The 17,415-nt window shown below is 41.3% G+C and overlaps 1 protein-coding gene across 6 annotated transcripts in view; it reads left to right on the top strand.

Moving 5' to 3' along the window:
* LOC117971026 (ribosomal protein S6 kinase alpha-3) overlaps positions 1-16,405 on the top strand; it is a 57,937-nt gene extending 41,532 nt beyond the window's left edge. For 5 of the 6 annotated variants that reach the window (XM_059028063.1, XM_059028061.1, XM_059028059.1 and 2 more), the window contains 16 exons: positions 922-1,028; positions 1,530-1,567; positions 2,162-2,304; positions 3,679-3,749; positions 4,168-4,256; positions 5,108-5,172; positions 5,651-5,753; positions 6,918-7,042; positions 8,440-8,565; positions 9,058-9,147; positions 10,500-10,658; positions 11,645-11,806; positions 12,009-12,085; positions 12,775-12,892; positions 13,269-13,409; positions 14,481-16,405. In XM_059028063.1, the coding sequence (XP_058884046.1) occupies positions 922-1,028; positions 1,530-1,567; positions 2,162-2,304; positions 3,679-3,749; positions 4,168-4,256; positions 5,108-5,172; positions 5,651-5,753; positions 6,918-7,042; positions 8,440-8,565; positions 9,058-9,147; positions 10,500-10,658; positions 11,645-11,806; positions 12,009-12,085; positions 12,775-12,892; positions 13,269-13,409; positions 14,481-14,606 (1,740 nt within the window). In that variant the 3' untranslated portion in view covers positions 14,607-16,405. The remainder of the gene's footprint in view (positions 1-921; positions 1,029-1,529; positions 1,568-2,161; positions 2,305-3,678; positions 3,750-4,167; positions 4,257-5,107; positions 5,173-5,650; positions 5,754-6,917; positions 7,043-8,439; positions 8,566-9,057; positions 9,148-10,499; positions 10,659-11,644; positions 11,807-12,008; positions 12,086-12,774; positions 12,893-13,268; positions 13,410-14,480) is intronic. The other variant, XM_059028060.1, reaches the window with a different exon arrangement.
* The last annotated feature ends 1,010 nt before the right edge of the window (positions 16,406-17,415 follow it).

Below are 17,415 nucleotides of genomic sequence, written 5' to 3'. Positions count from 1 at the left end.
CAGCAGCGAGATTAAGCGTTCAGGAATTAACCAAGACCAGGAGGTATGGAAATCTTATTAAATGCAGTCGGCTTTAAATTTATCTTGGCTGATTGCAAACTGAGCCAAGAATAAATCCTTCAGGCTTCCATGACGACACCATAGTCACATGTGCTCCAGGAGGCTACAGACTGAGTGACATTGCAACCCACAGTGCTGATATAATCAACATCAAGGAAGTGGGCATTATCATAACGTACTAGCAGCATCACATCTACTGAAAAAGTACTTTCCTTGCAAATCATGTGGATTTCACACATTGTGTGCAAGTTGTGCAGAGTGTAATTTTGTGCTTTCCTTTTTAAAGAAAATGTATTTGTATTATTTCATGATGGCATACTGTGACGTTGATCCCACTGTGCACATTTTATGCGCAAGCTGCATTCAGAGTGTTTCATGTTGTGTGTCTTGTGAATAGCGGCATACATGTCTTATTTCCATGCTTTCTCTTCTTAGCCTCGGACAAGCCTCCTGTTTGTTTAGTGATAAAATGTAGAACTAGTTTGGATTGTTATTATCCTTGTATTATTTCTGGCAAGACAGTACTTCCCCTTTAAAAGTAAATCCAAAATGCTGGGCAAACTGATTTTCATTTTCTATCATCAGTATTTTAACAGAGTGACATCTCTCTTACTTCATGTGTTGATTTGGGGACAGCTTATACTTTTTACAATAGCTTGTACACCAGGGATGTTAATAAGGCTATGCAATGTGAGTCTTATTTCTGTTCCTTGTAGCTACACATATTTCTCTAATGAGCACCCAGTCCTATGTGTTCTTTTCTTCTCGATTCCACATGGAGGTGTCGAGGGCCCTTCTCTATTGCATTGTGCTGCAGCTGGGTCTTGTTTAATAACTTGTGGGTTTTTCCTCCTCTGAAAGGTCATGTTCACTGAGGAAGACGTCAAATACTACCTTGCTGAGCTGGCACTAGCGTTAGATCATCTGCACAGCCTTGGAATTATCTACAGAGATCTCAAACCAGAAAAGTAAGACAGCTTGAATAAATACCTGTACTCCTGGGGAGCTCTGTCGTCAATCAATCAATCAATCACTCTCAATCAATCAGTCACTCAATCAATTATTCATTTATATTCAGTATTTCAAGGCCCACGGCCCTTAATGCAAATACATAATGTATAACCTCCATACAGTATACTCTGTAGTGCATTAAAAGTATTTCTTATGTTGTATAATAAATCAGTATTTATTTTGGGATGTCTCTTAAAAAATGTTTCTGTATCGTACCGCCATGAAATTAATGTATTTTGTTTTAAAACTTAAATATCTTAAAAATAAAGTAAACTGTCTTAAATTGATTTGTAACCCATATTTTATTTTCAAGATGCATTTCTTCTTTGGTCCTACAATATAGAACTGGCTTATGTGTGTGTGTGTGTGTGCGCGTGTGTGTGTGTGTGTGTGTGTGTGTGTGTGTGTGTCTTGAGATTTCCAGGGTCTCTAACCAATACTGTTGATATCTTTTTCAGTATACTGCTTGATGAAGAAGGACATATAAAATTAACAGGTATGTAAGATTAGAGAATATTAACAGATATTAACATAGCCTCAAGCTAGGTGGCTTGCAAATGAAAGACTGTTAATTTAAAAACATAAGTGATTATAAAAAAAAATGGCAAAAAGTGCAGTGTATACCTAGAGTAGATATATACCTGCTAGTAGCTATATATACCTGCTAGTAGCTATATATACCTGCTAGTAGAGATATATACCTGCTAGTAGAGATATATACCTGCTAGTAGATATAGATGTTTTAATATTTAGAGTTGTGCAATTATAGTATTACGGTCATGTGTGTGTGTGTGTGTGTGTGTGTGTGTGTGTGTGTGTGTGGTGTTAGATATCTTAGTGTTTATCTAATTCATCTGTAATGGATCTCCTCCTAGCGGCTGATGAGTTAATAATACTGACATCAGCCTAAGACCCGTACTTGCCTCTCCTCTGCAGAGCTTAGTCTTTAGTGTGGTTTGAGGCTCACGCCCGTCCCTCGCCTTTCCATTCAGTTCAGTGGGCTGAGACGCTGATTCATTACATAACCAGAGCATTAAACAATCCAGTTGATGAGACGCATAACTCCAGTTTATTCTGTGTTTGTTTTCAGACTTCGGGTTGAGTAAAGAGTCTATTGACCACGAGAAGAAGGCCTATTCGTTCTGCGGCACTGTGGAGTACATGGCTCCAGAGGTGGTGAACCGGCGAGGACACTCTCAGAGCGCAGACTGGTGGTCCTTCGGAGTCCTCATGGTGATTGTGCATGCACTGAACTAGAACAATGCATCGCGCTCTGACACGATCGGGATAGGCTTCATGTGTGCATTGTGCATACACTGAACTAGAACAATGCATCGAACTCTGACACGATCGGGATAGGCTTCATGTGTGCATTGTGCATACACTGAACAAGAACAATGCATCACGCTCCGACACGATCGGGATAGGCTTCATGTGTGCATTGTGCATACACTGAACTAGAACAATGCATCGCGCTCTGACACGATCGGGATAGGCTTCATGTGTGCATTGTGCATACACTGAACTAGAACAATGCATCGCGCTCTGACACGATTGGGATAGGCTTCATGTGTGCATTGTGCATACACTGAACAAGAACAATGCATCGCGCTCACACGATCGGGATAGGCTTCATGTGTGCATTGTGCATACACTGAACTAGAACAATGCATCGCGCTCTGACACGATCGGGATAGGCTTCATGTGTGCATTGTGCATACACTGAACTAGAACAATGCATCGCGCTCTGACACGATCGGGATAGGCTTCATGTGTGCATTGTGCATACACTGAACTAGAACAATGCATCGCACTCTGACACGATCGGGATAGGCTTCATGTGTGCATTGTGCATACACTGAACTAGAACAATGCATCGCGCTCTGACACGATTGGGATAGGCTTCATGTGTGCATTGTGCATACACTGAACTAGAACAATGCATCGCGCTCTGACACGATCGGGATAGGCTTCATGTGTGCATTGTGCATACACTGAACAAGAACAATGCATCACGCTCCGACACGATCGGGATAGGCTTCATGTGTGCATTGTGCATACACTGAACTAGAACAATGCATCGCACTCTGACACGATCGGGATAGGCTTCATGTGTGCATTGTGCATACACTGAACTAGAACAATGCATCGCGCTCTGACACGATTGGGATAGGCTTCATGTGTGCATTGTGCATACACTGAACAAGAACAATGCATCACGCTCTGACACGATCGGGATAGGCTTCATGTGTGCATTGTGCGTACACTGAACTAGAACAATGCATCGCGCTCTGACACGATCGGGATAGGCTTCATGTGTGCATTGTGCATACACTGAACAAGAACAATGCATCGCGCTCTGACACGATTGGGATAGGCTTCATGTGTGCATTGTGCATACACTGAACTAGAACAATGCATCGCGCTCTGACACTATCGTCCTTTAAGACAGTTGTCGCAGTATTTGTATCATTTTGGTTAGAATTCAAATAACTTAAATTGAAGGAATTCTTCAAGGATGCTTTAGATGCTTGCTATACTGTTCAGGGCACTGCCCGTTCTTAGCCATGGTGCAATGTTTAACTAGTGCTTCTGATATGTTTCCAGTTTGAGATGCTCACGGGTACATTGCCATTCCAAGGGAAAGACAGAAAGGAGACCATGACTATGATTCTCAAGTAAGTAGGCAATGTTTTTAAACAGCATCTGGTTTAATGAATGATCTGATCTCATTTTAAATGGTCACCAAAAAAAATAAGAAATAGTACTCTACAGTCTACAGTTTTCTTAAAACAATCTGCAGTACAGTGTGAAGCCCAGTGTACTGTTTCTATGAATGCTGTCACCTATTTTCTCAAGTAGTTATTTGCTGCACCTGAAAGGATAGCGTCCAACAGGTAGTATTTTGCAGGTGCGTAGACCACCAGTAGTTCACAAATTGTAAACATGTACTAATCCATACACTCTGCTCAGCACTGAGGATGCTCTTGAGCTGCCCGACATGTTTGCACCTTTTCACTCCTGCCCTGTTTGTCTTGCACTTTTGATCCAGCTGTCTTGTCCTCTACTACCAGCGTCATGTTCTTCTCATTGCAGGGCGAAGCTTGGCATGCCACAGTTTTTGAGTTCAGAGGCACAGAGTCTGCTCCGAATGCTCTTCAAGCGAAACCCTGCAAACAGGCTAGGTACCGCACCATAATGATAAAACCTCCTTTCATAAGCATGTTCTGTAGCAGTACTGGAGCATGTACTGTAGCGATTGAGCAAGGGAGTTTGTAAAAAGAAGCACATTAATATGGGCAATCTGTGTGGTGGTCCTGCAGAACAAATCCTGAGGACTGGCAGATGTACGCATTGCAGAAACGTTTTCAATATAGCTTTGACTTTACTGTAAGTCTATCTTGTAAGCTGGCCGTCATTCAGTCAAGGCCACAAGTGGTGGAAAATCAAATTGAAGTAGTATTACAGGATTAATTGTGCATACTGATCGAAGCAGAGTCTGCAATAGTGCTGCATGGGCAGATTATTAGGCTTGAGCTCTCCACAGAAATCGGGTGCAGACAATCAGGTGAGGGTCATTGGTGTTGATCGGGCTAATTCACCATTCCAAGTGAAACAAGCAAAGAGACAGCTGCTTGGATTTGTGATGACTGCTGCTTTTCTTAGATTCTGTGGAGAACAGCACTCCACACAAAACAAGCAGCTGTTTCACTTAAAATGGTAAATCAACCCAATCAACACCATTGACCCTCACCTGTGGAGAGCCCTTTCAAATAACCGGTCTGTGCACCGCTAAAAATAAAGAATCATACAGAAAAAAACACATAATAGGGTAGTCAGCAGGTAAGAAATTACATTTTAGGAAAATGTGTGATGAGATAAAGTTTCCCTTTGAAGTTCAGCAAGGGGTTTTACCAGAAACAAGATTAAAAAAAAAAAAGAGAGCGCTTAGAGGAAGTAGCTTCAAGTAGTTTCATTTCCCTGTCCCATTACCTTGTTATGATGCTTTGCAAATGTTCTCTGTGCAATTACACAGGCGCTGGGACGGATGGAGTGGAAGAAATTAAGAGACATCAATTCTTCTCCACTATAGACTGGAACGTAAGTGCTTTCTAATGTCAATTTGAGGCCTTGGGCAGGGTTTTATCTCTCTGGTGCTGAAAGCGGGGACAGTGGATATTTGTATGCATTCCGCTTTCCTTGGAATTCACTCCCCATCCACAATGCTCAAAACAAGCACAGGCAGCTGTGTGTAGAAATGTGTTCTGTTGAGCGCATGGCAAGGACAGAGATCTGGGAGGGGGAGGGCTTGCATTGCAGCAGGATCGGCTGGAGCAGGGTACTTGTTGTTTTCATAGGTCTGTGGTGCTGCATGCTTCTGTTGTTTTGCTTGCTCTTATTGTGGCCGCACATTCATATAATTTCTTCAAGGATAGAATCAAAAGTTTCTAGGAGATTTGAGTCAACAACCTAAAATCCCATTGTGTATTTCACATATTTCTCAGCTGTGTGATCTCTGTATATAATATTGTCCTTTTATATGAATTATTGAATTTGTTTGTGTGTTTTTGTGTTTTAGAAATTGTTCAGAAGAGAACTTCATCCCCCTTTTAAGCCAGCTACAAGCAGACCAGACGACACATTTTATTTTGATCCAGAATTCACAGCAAAAACCCCAAAAGGTACGAAAGCAAGTGGTTGGCTTTTTGTATGGTGTGTTTTTTTTTTTTTTAATAGGGATTTTTTATGGAAATGTAGTTTAATATGTAGAACCTGTCTCATCCGATCCTGTAAGATTCGATACCCTCTATTAACCAATGGCATAACTCCAGTAATTCACACATGCTGCTACCAAGTGAGCGGTGCTGATGGAAACTGATCAATGCACGTTTTATTATGGGTCTAGAACAGTACGTTCAGCTCTTAGCAGGACAGAATAGATACAAAAAAAGAGACAGTGCATTTGGGAATTCAGTTTCACTTTTTACATGCTGTCACTTCACGTAGCTACCCATTTTAACCATGTTAAATAAAACAAGAAAGCAAGGGATTCATAGAATTACCGTACCTTTTTATTATTATTATTATTATTTATTTCTTAGCAGATGCCGTTATCCAGGGCGACTTACAATTGTTACAAGATATCACATTATTTTTTTACATAAAATTACATTATTTTTTACACATTATTTTTACATACAATCACCCATTTATACAGTTGGGATTTTACTGGAGCAATCTAAGTGAAGTACCTTGCTCAAGGGTACAGCAGCAGTGTCCCCCAGCTGGGATTGAACCCACGACCCTCCAGTCAAGAGTCCAGAGCCCTAACCACTACTCCACACTGCTGAAACAAGATTTTTTTTTGCCGACCTCCAAAACCAATTTGTGTTTGTGTGCACGCTTGCCAAATCCTGTATTACAGTGCCTTGTTCTGCAATAATTCTCACAGATTTTCATTTGTGTAGTATAAGTGAAGTACCATGCTTTGGTGTTTGACACACCTGAAGTACCTGACATTGTTCATATGTAATGCCTAGATGTTAATAAAGCAACTACAATGTCCCTCTGAGATATATGTATATGTATGTGTATAATGTATGATATTTTTACATATCTGATGGACTGCTGGAACCAACTAAATCGGATATGACAGGTTCTTCTGCAATAGTTCCAACCGCTTAAAGGACCATGCAAATTCCATCAACACCTGCAGGTTTATCCAGGCTTATACAATGGTATAATTGCTACATTTAAAGGCTGCTGTTATGCCATGTGAATGTGAAGTGGTTTAGAGCTCAATTTGCATTTCTTAGATTTTATTTTTTTTTCTTCTTCATTTCCAGATTCCCCGGGTATTCCCCCCAGTGCTAATGCGCACCAGTTGTTTCGTGGGTTCAGTTTTGTTGCCATTACCTCAGAGGAAGAAAACCAACCAATGCAGACCACAAACGTGAACTCCATTGCACAGGTAAGCAAAACTGGTCTGTGTCCCCCAAGCTGGGAGAGGCTGCCTTTACAAACACACTGGGGCTAATCATACTCAGAACTGCTTCAGTGTTTCAGTGACTGACTGTGCTGTTGCGTGCAAACTCTCTGAGCTGTGGTGTCCCAGTTCCTGTGCAGAGTTGCTTTTGTCTTGGGAGCATTCACGTAAATCAACCAGTGTCCATAGACTAACAGACTGAAGATTTTTCCACTGACCCTGTAATTGAAATATTGGGGGAAAAAATGGACTGCTGTTGGATGTTTTTCTCAGCATTTCCCATTGCTTTTGCACCGGCGTATCATATTGGCATATGATTAGACAGTTCTGTACAGGGAGAGTTGTTACTAGTGTTCTCTGCAATCATAACTATCAAATCATTTTGGCATGCTTTGATGATCCTGCTGTAACATGAATAATATACTACTTTCCTGAAATGTTATTTACCATTCACTCCCATCTGTTCCTTGCTGTTCTCCCATTCTCCATCAATTGTACTAATGCGTTGACGTCACTGTAGTGTTCAAGAGTGACAGAGAAGTCGGATTTTACCTGTTTTAAATCTCTCTGTGAATTTATGTTTGAATCTCCTAAAATGATGCTGATTGCCAGTTTTTGTCATTGTAATTCACAGAGATCCTCAACTCCTTTTGTAACCATGTGAGGCTCTTGTATCTCAGCTTCCCTTTAGGAAATATGCCTTGCTTCTCTGTCCCTGGTTTGACATTACTAGATCCCAGGAGGGTAACAATGCCCCTTGTGTAGACTGATCGATTGATTGATTGGTTGTGTTAGCTGTGTGCTATCTCTGAGTACAGATAGTCTGAACTAGTAATGTGTTTGGAAGTATGAAAGTGAAGTGGTGTATTGCAGCGGTGTCCTTGGCCAGTGCTTTCATTCTAGGACCTTGTCAAACCACGTATTTACTGTTTCAATCACAGTCCTGAGATATGTCCCAGCTCTTTGCTGTTTATTGGAGCTGAATTAGAATAGGCTTAAAAAGCACACTGATTTTTGAAGGATTTGTTCCAGTAGAGTTAATTAAGAAATAAATACATGAAAATCGGTTCTGCCCAGCAACAATATATTTCTGTTTCACAATATACGGTACATGAGAGCTGTGTCGTGGAGCAGTGCTCAAACAGCCCTTCTTTTTCTTTGTTACCTTTACATGAGGAAGTTGGACAGGCAACAGGGACAGCATGTTGTGGACAAACAGCATTGTTTAAATCTGTTCAGACTTTACTTAGACCTGTACTGTATCAGCTGACAGATACATTAAGAAAGATGAATGTTTCAAACTTTCATGACTTGCTACAATAGAGAATTCCTGTCATTTGCTGAGGGTTTTCTAAGCTCGGTATGTTTTGTGTTGCATTCAGCAGCTGCAAAGAAACAACATGCAGTTCACGGACGGGTACGATGTGAAGGAAGACATTGGCGTGGGCTCCTACTCCATCTGCAAGCGCTGTGTCAACAAGACTTCCAACATGGAATATGCAGTGAAGGTAAAGACTCAACTAAAGGGGCAACGAGGATCTGCTTTTACTTCCTGTTGCTGTCTGGCTTGGTATATTTACAGGTGTAATAATACATTATACAGTATCTGAACAGGTGAGTATGGGTTTTGTAGTACAGCGACTGAGATTAGTACCCAGTGCATTAGCTGTAAAGTAAAGCAAAGATCCTGCTCACTGGCTTTCCTGTGCTGTCTGAAGTGGCTTTAATAGCTTTAACTCCTGACTGTAATTGTGTCAACGTTTTAAAAGGATTACTGTAGCATCTTTCACCAGGTAGTAATTCATATGCACAACAAGGATGGGCTCTTTGCTTTTGTATTTTTGTCCAGTCTCCTCTTGATTTGAGTCTATGATAACCTGTACACACAGCAGTTTAACTTCACAGCCAGTACCCCATTTCAATTCAAAGGAATCTTTTTAGTTTTCTTGGTGAAACGGCGGCGTTCTTAATCTTGTTTCAATTAACTTTCTTTCTTGTAGATCATTAATAAGAGCAAGAGGGACCCTTCAGAGGAGATCGAGATCTTGCTGCGATACGGACAGCATCCCAATATCATCACTCTCAAGGACGTAAGTGCGTATTTCATTGCACGCGTTTCATTAGGAAGGACGAGGGTCAACAGACAGAAGTGCTGGCAGCAAATCCGCATTGTTTTAACAAGTCACGCGATAAAACGCAATGCATTGGATTACAGTTCAAGTTCTAATCTTAAGAGCTTGTTTAAACTAAATCTTTCTGTTCATTTTATCTGCACACCGCGATGATGGGAAAAAGCAACTGCAGCCTTTTAATAATAAAAGTGATTTGGTAACTTTAAGACCTGTATCTGCTATCCCCAATGACTGAAGCTAATTTCAGGAGCTAAAAAGTCCCCTACCACTGCTTATCAACTAAAGCCGATTTTACCTTGTGTCTAGACCTGCGAGTAAGTCAATTTCTGCAAAGGAACACGGGGTGAATGTTAAGACGGCAGGAAAGAATGAACCTAGTAATGAAGTTTGCGGAGCTGAGATAATAACGTTACACTGGCTGACTAGTGAATTGAAACACTGCCGGCGGACAGAGGAAGGCTCATTTGTTTTATTGTGCAGTACACTGTGCTCCCTCTCACAGTGGCATTAAGGCTACTGGCTTTCATTGAAAAACTGGACCCTGCGGAACATTTTGAAATGAGTTCCCTGATGTGAGATTCACATCTCCTGGCATTGCAAGTAAATCCTTGACATTTGAGTTAATTAAAAGCACTTTGTACTGTGATTCCCGGGGAGCTGACTGTGACTTTTCATATTAGCTGCAAACAACAGAGTTGTAGCCAATGTGTTATCTTAAAGCGCCCAGAATGGTTTTAGAGATGCAAGGCACGGATTTGTCAGAATGAGTTGTCTCTCCACAAGCTAATTCAGCAGGCTGAAAAAAACAAGCTTTTAATTATACATAAACTCAGCTATCTCAAAGGTATAGAAACACTTCAGGGTTGATTTGATCAACGTATACCCTGCCAGGGTAAGCCACAGTACCAGGGAATCAGTCTGGATTGCATTAAGCACTTATTTTAGGGGCATTCCCAGGATCACCACAGATAGGTGGTTAATATAATCCAGGGTAATGCCCCAGTGCTAGAGAATCAACCCCTTAGTTAGTTTTAAAGCTAAACACCAAGGCCATTGTGACCTATGTGTGGTTTTACTTCTTTTTTTTATATGGACATGTTATAATTTAGCATTGTTAATGTTCACGAGCGCATACTGAGATTGCATGAACAAAAAGCTAATTAGGTGCCTCTGCTTTGCATTCAGTGACATTGGTGGAATGCGTACTAGCAATTGCCATTCCCACACTCGTGTTGAATTTAACAACTATAACAACATCGCATTTGTATTTTAAAGCTATTTACTGTTCTTTTTAAATCTCTTGTTGCCAGGTTTATGATGACGGGAAGGTTGTGTACCTGGTGACGGAGCTCATGAAAGGAGGGGAACTTCTAGACAAGATTCTCAGGCAGAAGTTCTTTTCTGAGAGAGAAGCCAGCGCTGTCCTGTACACCATTTCAAAAACCGTGGAGTACCTTCATATACAGGGGGTACGTTTCTGTCCTTATGAACCATCCCTAACTTCAGAGTGCTCTGTCAGAAACCTAAAGGAAAAAATATAAAAACTAAAGTAGACAAAAGTGCCTTCTTCAGTGAACTGTCCCTTCTAGTTTTTCTTTAAACGCATGTGTATATAAATGCACTCATTCTCATAAACCAGCGGAGTTGAAAGGGTTAAGATTTTGTTAACGGTTTCTGAGCTTTAGGGGGAGTTTTAATCTAAAGAGGTGAAAGTGCAAACCTGCAGCACTCCCCTGTGGGTGTAGCAGAGGGACCTGTTGTTAAACTGGTTTCATTTATGAAGGCCTGCTTCAGACACATCCTCCTCACTCTGATAATGAAACAATGTGTTCCAGCAGCTGAACAGCTCAGTACCAGCATTCCTTTCTGTCGGCTCCAAATCTACAGAGGGAGGCCTAGGGGAGGAAAGAGGGTTGTTTTGACTACCAGGATAATTCTAACGGTTGCTTTAATCATGAGTTTGCCAGAGGAAATTGGGGAATCAAAGAGACGAAACACATGGTCAGGCCAGGTCGCCAGGAAGTAAGAGAGCAAGGTGGTCCGAGTCCCAGGGGAACATGGAGATGAAGAGCGGCCGTTTAGAACTCACAAAAAAAAACTGAATAAATAAAGCATCAAGTGTGGTGATAATTCTGGGAAAGCGAGGAGAAATGGTTCATGACTTTTTGGGATTAACTTCTACTGTACTATTCCACAAGAAACAAACTAACCTAGATGGAGCACGCATCCCCACATCAGTCAAGGGTTTGTTTTGTGATTATTTTAAACCAGCACCTGATTTAACTGCATTTTAATATTTTATCCAGATTGGTTACTGAGTACATCTTGGTTTATTTCTGTACATCTTCTCTCTGCACTCCCCAGCTGTGCACTGGTTCATTACTGAATGAATAGCGGCTGATTTAAGTGACTGATTCACTGAGTGGTATCTGCTTATTCAATTCCCTCCCTGTAGGTAGTGCACAGAGACCTGAAGCCCAGCAACATTCTTTACATGGATGAATCGGGGAATCCAGAATCCATTCGAATTTGTGACTTCGGCTTTGCAAAGCAGCTGCGGGCGGAGAACGGTCTGCTAATGACTCCCTGCTATACAGCCAACTTTGTGGCTCCAGAGGTAACATGTCATGTCTGTGAAGTTACAGTCTCGCGCGTTTGATGTATTAGCACAGCAGCAGTAATACTGGGAACGAGATGAGATTGAGTTTTACAGACTGGTTAGGTGCAGATGGTATATCATTATTAGACCTGGGTTACTGTATTATCACAAGTGGGGTACTGATAATAGCCTTCCGATTTTTATGTTTTTGTTTCTGCAGGTTTTAAAGAAACAAGGATATGATGCTGCGTGCGACATCTGGAGCCTGGGTGTGCTGCTCTACACGATGATCACAGGGTAGGTTTGTACCTTGACAGCTTCTTTCTCTGGTGTGCAGGATTGCTAGAGAATGAGAAGGCAGCAGAAGAGTGCCAGAGCTGTTCAGCACCATGGCTGAGTAGACAGCTATTGGGAGAAACATGCATCAGAGATTGAAGTTGATTCTATAGCACAACAACATTTTATAAAGCAACTCCTTAAATAACCCTCTTTCTGAGATCCCATCTGGTACTTTTAGGATGTGCCAGTTAGAAAGATGACTCTGTGTCTCTTGTGCAATCAATGTAGGCAGGAACCAAGCTGTAAAACATGGTGAGTCAAACGCAAGAGCTTGCCTTTTAAAATGTCAAGCCTCCGATCCATTTATTTACATACCATTTTTTATCTTGGAGGCTTGTAGAGCATTTGCTAATAGTTTCAGTAATCTATGCCAATCCGAATTTCGATTTAGTCTCTTGAAACGCAATTTGATCTTCCCTTATTTATAAACCATGAATATTAGCGAAGCATCAATCGTGCAGGTGGTGCTTAAGAAATCCAAAAGTGCTTTTTTGATAATTTCTTGGTCAGGCGTGCCTAGGTGGGTCATGAACAGAAGGTCTTCTCCAGCTGCAGGATAGGGTAGCCAGCAGCAATCAGTGTCCCAGAACTTGCTGGAGGGTTATTGTGTATGCTGTCTGATTGTTCTCGGTTTCTGTTGCATTTAGATTCACCCCGTTTGCTAATGGCCCTGAAGATACCCCAGAAGAGATTCTGGCTCGAATAGGCAGTGGCAAGTTTTCTCTCACCGGAGGCTATTGGAACTCTGTGTCCAACGAGGCAAAGGTAACCAAGTGTGGTCTTTGGGCAAATGCGTTTTCTAACAAAAAAAAATCACTTTGTATTCATTCACACAACAGAATCAACAAGGAATCCAATGCAGGCCTGAAATAATAAAAAAAAAAAAAGCATTCTACTGGACACAAGAGTATTACTTTCTTTTCATTAATGGGTAATTAGATGTGCTAGCAGGTTTACTTTACCCACAAGAGATTTTATTTTTACTGTAATATGATACAAATTATATTTTGTTTCCAGTTATTTCAAAATTTAAAGAATATTAGGATTTTGATAGGAATAAATATTAAACAAAATCGAGGATTAAAACCTCTGGTTTGTCCCAGCGCTTTTGGATAGCAGTGCTATTTGTTTTGTTGCCCAGGATCTGGTATCCAGGATGCTTCACGTTGACCCTCACCAGAGACTGACAGCAGCGCAGGTTCTGCGTCACCCCTGGATAGTGCACAGGGACCGGCTGCCTCAGTACCAGCTCAACAGGCAAGACGCGCCGCACTTGGTAAAGGTAAGGCTTCCAATTCGTACTCCTTGTATGGGGTGGGAGAATGCATGGATTTGCATTCTGTGGGGTATATTCAGTTGGTTTTTCATTTACTATCTTTGGGTCTTATCCTAATTTTCACGTTTGACTTTGTTCCTGCTGTAACTCGCACCATTCACACCTCTGCAAGGTTAACATCTGCTATGTGCAAAACCTGCACACGCACATTCCTCTTAATGCCGCCATTAACTGATCATTCACACTGTATCAGCAATGAGAATGTCAATCAAAACTCAGTTCAACACTTCAGACACAGGGAAAGAGCTCCAGTGCAAAGATCTCGGGAGGGTCTGAGCTCCAGTGCAAAGATCTCGGGAGGGTCTGAGCTCCAGTGCAAAGATCTCGGGAGGGTCTGAGCTCCAGTGCAAAGATCTGGGAGGGTCTGAGCTCCAGTGCAAAGATCTGGGAGGGTCTGAGCTCCAGTGCAAAGATCTCTGGAGGGTCTGAGCTCCAGTGCAAAGATCTGGGAGGGTCTGAGCTCCAGTGCAAAGATCTCGGGAGGGTCTGAGCTCCAGTGCAAAGATCTCTGGAGGGTCTGAGCTCCAGTGCAAAGTTTGCCCCCAGGAAATGTTTGATATTAATATACAGTAAAGTACAAATTTGCTAAAAGCAGTTTGCGGTTTTGATTCTCTCTCTCCACCCTCTTAAGGGTTTCAGTAATGCTGCTCCGGTCGTGATGTTGGAATCACTCCCTGGGTTTTCATGGATGCACGATATCTTCTGTTTTAATTGCACTTTCCTGCAGTTTCTCTGTTGTCGGTGAATATTTTCGATGTTGTCGATATTTTCTCATGCCACTCCAGGTTTAACATTTGTAACTGCTGTTTTGTTCACTTTGACACTTTGTTAAAACATGGATGGAACAAATACCTACCCCTGCAATTGAAACAGGCATTGTGCTCATCAACTCGGGGCTGTGTGCTGCACTGCCGTTACAGATTGTGACTCTTTAGCATCGTGGTTAAGGCGCTCGCTTGCGGGTTCGTGCATGTGGTCGTACCTTGTGTTTGATCGGTATTTTGTTTTTTTTATCAGGGTGCCATGGCTGCTACGTACTCCGCTCTGAACCGCAACCCCATGTCCCCGATGCTCGAGTCAGTGGGCTGCTCTACCCTGGCCCAGCGGAGAGGGATGAAGAAGCTCACCTCCACCGCCCTGTGAAAACACTGCCGCCTCCCAGGATGGCAAGAGCGAATCTCGGGGAGCGAGAGCCGTCAGCCTGTCCTGGCTGGGACAACTGCAACCCCGCTGCTGCTGCTGTTGCTGCTGCTGGGCTCTATGATATGAAACAAAAAAGGAGTTGCTTGAAGTTTCCAAAGCACGGAGTATGTGTGGAAGGAATTGACTCTTATCACAAAGAAAGGTTCACTCTCGCTGTCTCGGATTTCATCTAGCTTGTACAATCATTGTAAAGCATCCTGCCTCGCCGAGGGGGGGGGATGCACTGTATAGTCTTGCAAAAGTTTTTAAAAATTTTTACAATGCACACTCAGAAATATATACATACAATGTATATACATATACGGATATATATATGTATTTATTAAACCTTTTTATTTAGAGCTTAAATTTGGTGTTGCTTTGCTTTAATATACGAGTTGTAGTGGAAAAATATCACGTGGAGGGCATTATTATCCACTGTAGGTCTTCTCCAAAGGGCTCATGGTTTTCCACTCCTACTGTGTACAGCGTCCCAGCTTTCTTATGAACTGTTTTCAAGCTGTTGAGTTTCAGATTCAAACTCTGTGTTCTCATCAGAATTTATTAATGTTTGTAATATCCATTTTAGTTTTTTTAGTTTTTTTTCTGAGAGAATTTACCCACAGTTCAGTCATTCTGTGTTTTTGTATTGTTGTTGTTATTGTATTATTATTTAGGGCTGTCAGAGCTGCAGATCAGATTTGTAGCTCTAGATCAGGGGATATATGATGATGATGAGTCTGTTTGTCCACAGTTTGGGTCAGAACAGTTAACTTGAGTAACACTGTATTGTTCTGTTAAATAGCTTGTAATAATATAACTGGTCTACATTTATAGATGAACAATAAGTGTGTTTAGACCCTTATAAAGTTTCCCAGAGTAAAAGCATTGCAGAGTGTGATAAAGCACAGTGAAAGTATAGTAATGCATAGGTAAACATTGTAAAGCCCAGAACAGTATGGTAAACCATATAAAAAAAGAAACATGGCAAACTCTGGTAAGTGCAAAGTGTAACCATGGGAAAAGCATGGGAACACTGCAATATGACCGTGCAAGTTTACTGTGGTAACCTTTTATAAAGGGAAATCTAAACTTGTGAACAAGTGTGGATGAAGAGACTCCAGGTTAGATATATAAATGATAGATCCTGTTACTGTTGTGTTTTTTTGTGCCATTGATCCATTTTCAATATGGAGTTTCGGAGTTGTGTTTTTATGCAGTAGCCTGTTTTGCGCTGTTCCATCCTCCGTTTATTCATTGTGTTTCATAGCAGCGCATTCTCTCTTATTTAAGTGAAACATTAAATACAGCTTTTGAAATGTGCCTGTTGAAATGTCCATTGAATGTATTATAAGCAACAAAAAATATGTATATAAATTCACACTGTGGGGTGATGGGTGGTGGTCTTAAGCATGCCATTGTTCTAGTATTAAACAGAAAGCAGCATACTGAACTGCACGGGACGAGTATTCAAATGGAAGACAGTGATCATGCACAAGGGGAATAGGGAATTCCTAGCCTGATGCTCAGTCATCTCGCTACTTTTTCTCTGTTCTGGTAAAGTTTTGTAAAAGCTTTCATTTTTGTGGTATTTGCATAATGATGAATGGGGTCAGATTGCAGTAATAATTAAATAAATAAATAAAAAAGAACAGTGTACATTTATTTAGCTTTATCCTGTAGTTGATGATTATTACATTATAGTGATGTCATTATTAAAAAAGAAAAAAAAAAAGTGGTCAGTCAGATTTTTAAGAAAAGCACATTTGAATATTTTGATACACTTGTATAGACTCAGACTTTCTATCAGGTTCCTCGGCATGGCTTACAACTTGTGCTGGCTCTCTCCTCTGTCCAGGGGAGATCTTTGACATGAGCAACATGACTAAAGCACAAGTTAAACAGGAGACTGTGTTGGAAAATAATCAGAAATAAAACCATCATTGTGCTTATTCTAGAAACGAACTGTGCTTTACTTCAGGCCCTGGTCCTGTCTTCAGATTGCACAGCATTAGGAAATCTCCCTTGAGCTTAAATCTCAAATGACTGGACAGGGTTTTAGTTATCTGTTTGTTTTTTGTTTTATTTTAGTTGTGTGTTTTTTTGTAATCCTGATGAAAAAAAGTATGTAAAATAAACGTTTCAAAAGTATAAAAACCCGCCTGTCTTATGTTTTTATTTGACGGCTGCTTTTTAATGCATCAACCAAAGAAAAAGAGAAATCCTGAACCTGAGATTCTACCAAGCAGCCCATATGAGCACACACAACCCTCCTGAGATAGAGACACTATTATTATCTGTGTGTTTCTCAGTGGACTGGACACAGGCAGTGTAGAGTACAGCACACACGGGTCTATTTCACTCATCTCAAGGATTCACAGATATTTAGTAAATTCCGTCTCCCAGTTTCAGCCACAGCAGCAGATTGTGTTAAAGGGTTGATGGTCATCTGGTTGACAGAAGCTTCCTTGACCAGAGTTGCGTGGCGTGCTGGTGATCATGAGGAATTGTAGGCTAATCTAGGTAACATGCGTTGTTCTCAACTTGCTTTTACTCTGGTCCTATCTGAAATAGTGTATTGGGCTAGCTTTTACGTAGACCTAAAATGAGCACAGGTTAAAGGAATTCAATCTCTTTATAATGAAGCGATATCATGGAGTCCTGGGATTAGCCCAATGGCCATGCAGTTCTGAAGATTTTCTTTTCTCCCCAGACCTAAGCAATGGAAGTGACCAATCTACTGAACTCTTTAGACCCGCTGCTTCATAGA

The sequence above is a fragment of the Acipenser ruthenus genome, chromosome 8 (assembly GCF_902713425.1).
Source record: "Acipenser ruthenus chromosome 8, fAciRut3.2 maternal haplotype, whole genome shotgun sequence".
Classification (NCBI taxonomy): Eukaryota; Metazoa; Chordata; class Actinopteri; order Acipenseriformes; family Acipenseridae; genus Acipenser; species Acipenser ruthenus.
Note: the sequence above shows the minus strand (reverse complement) of the source record. Positions and strands in the feature narration are given on the sequence as shown.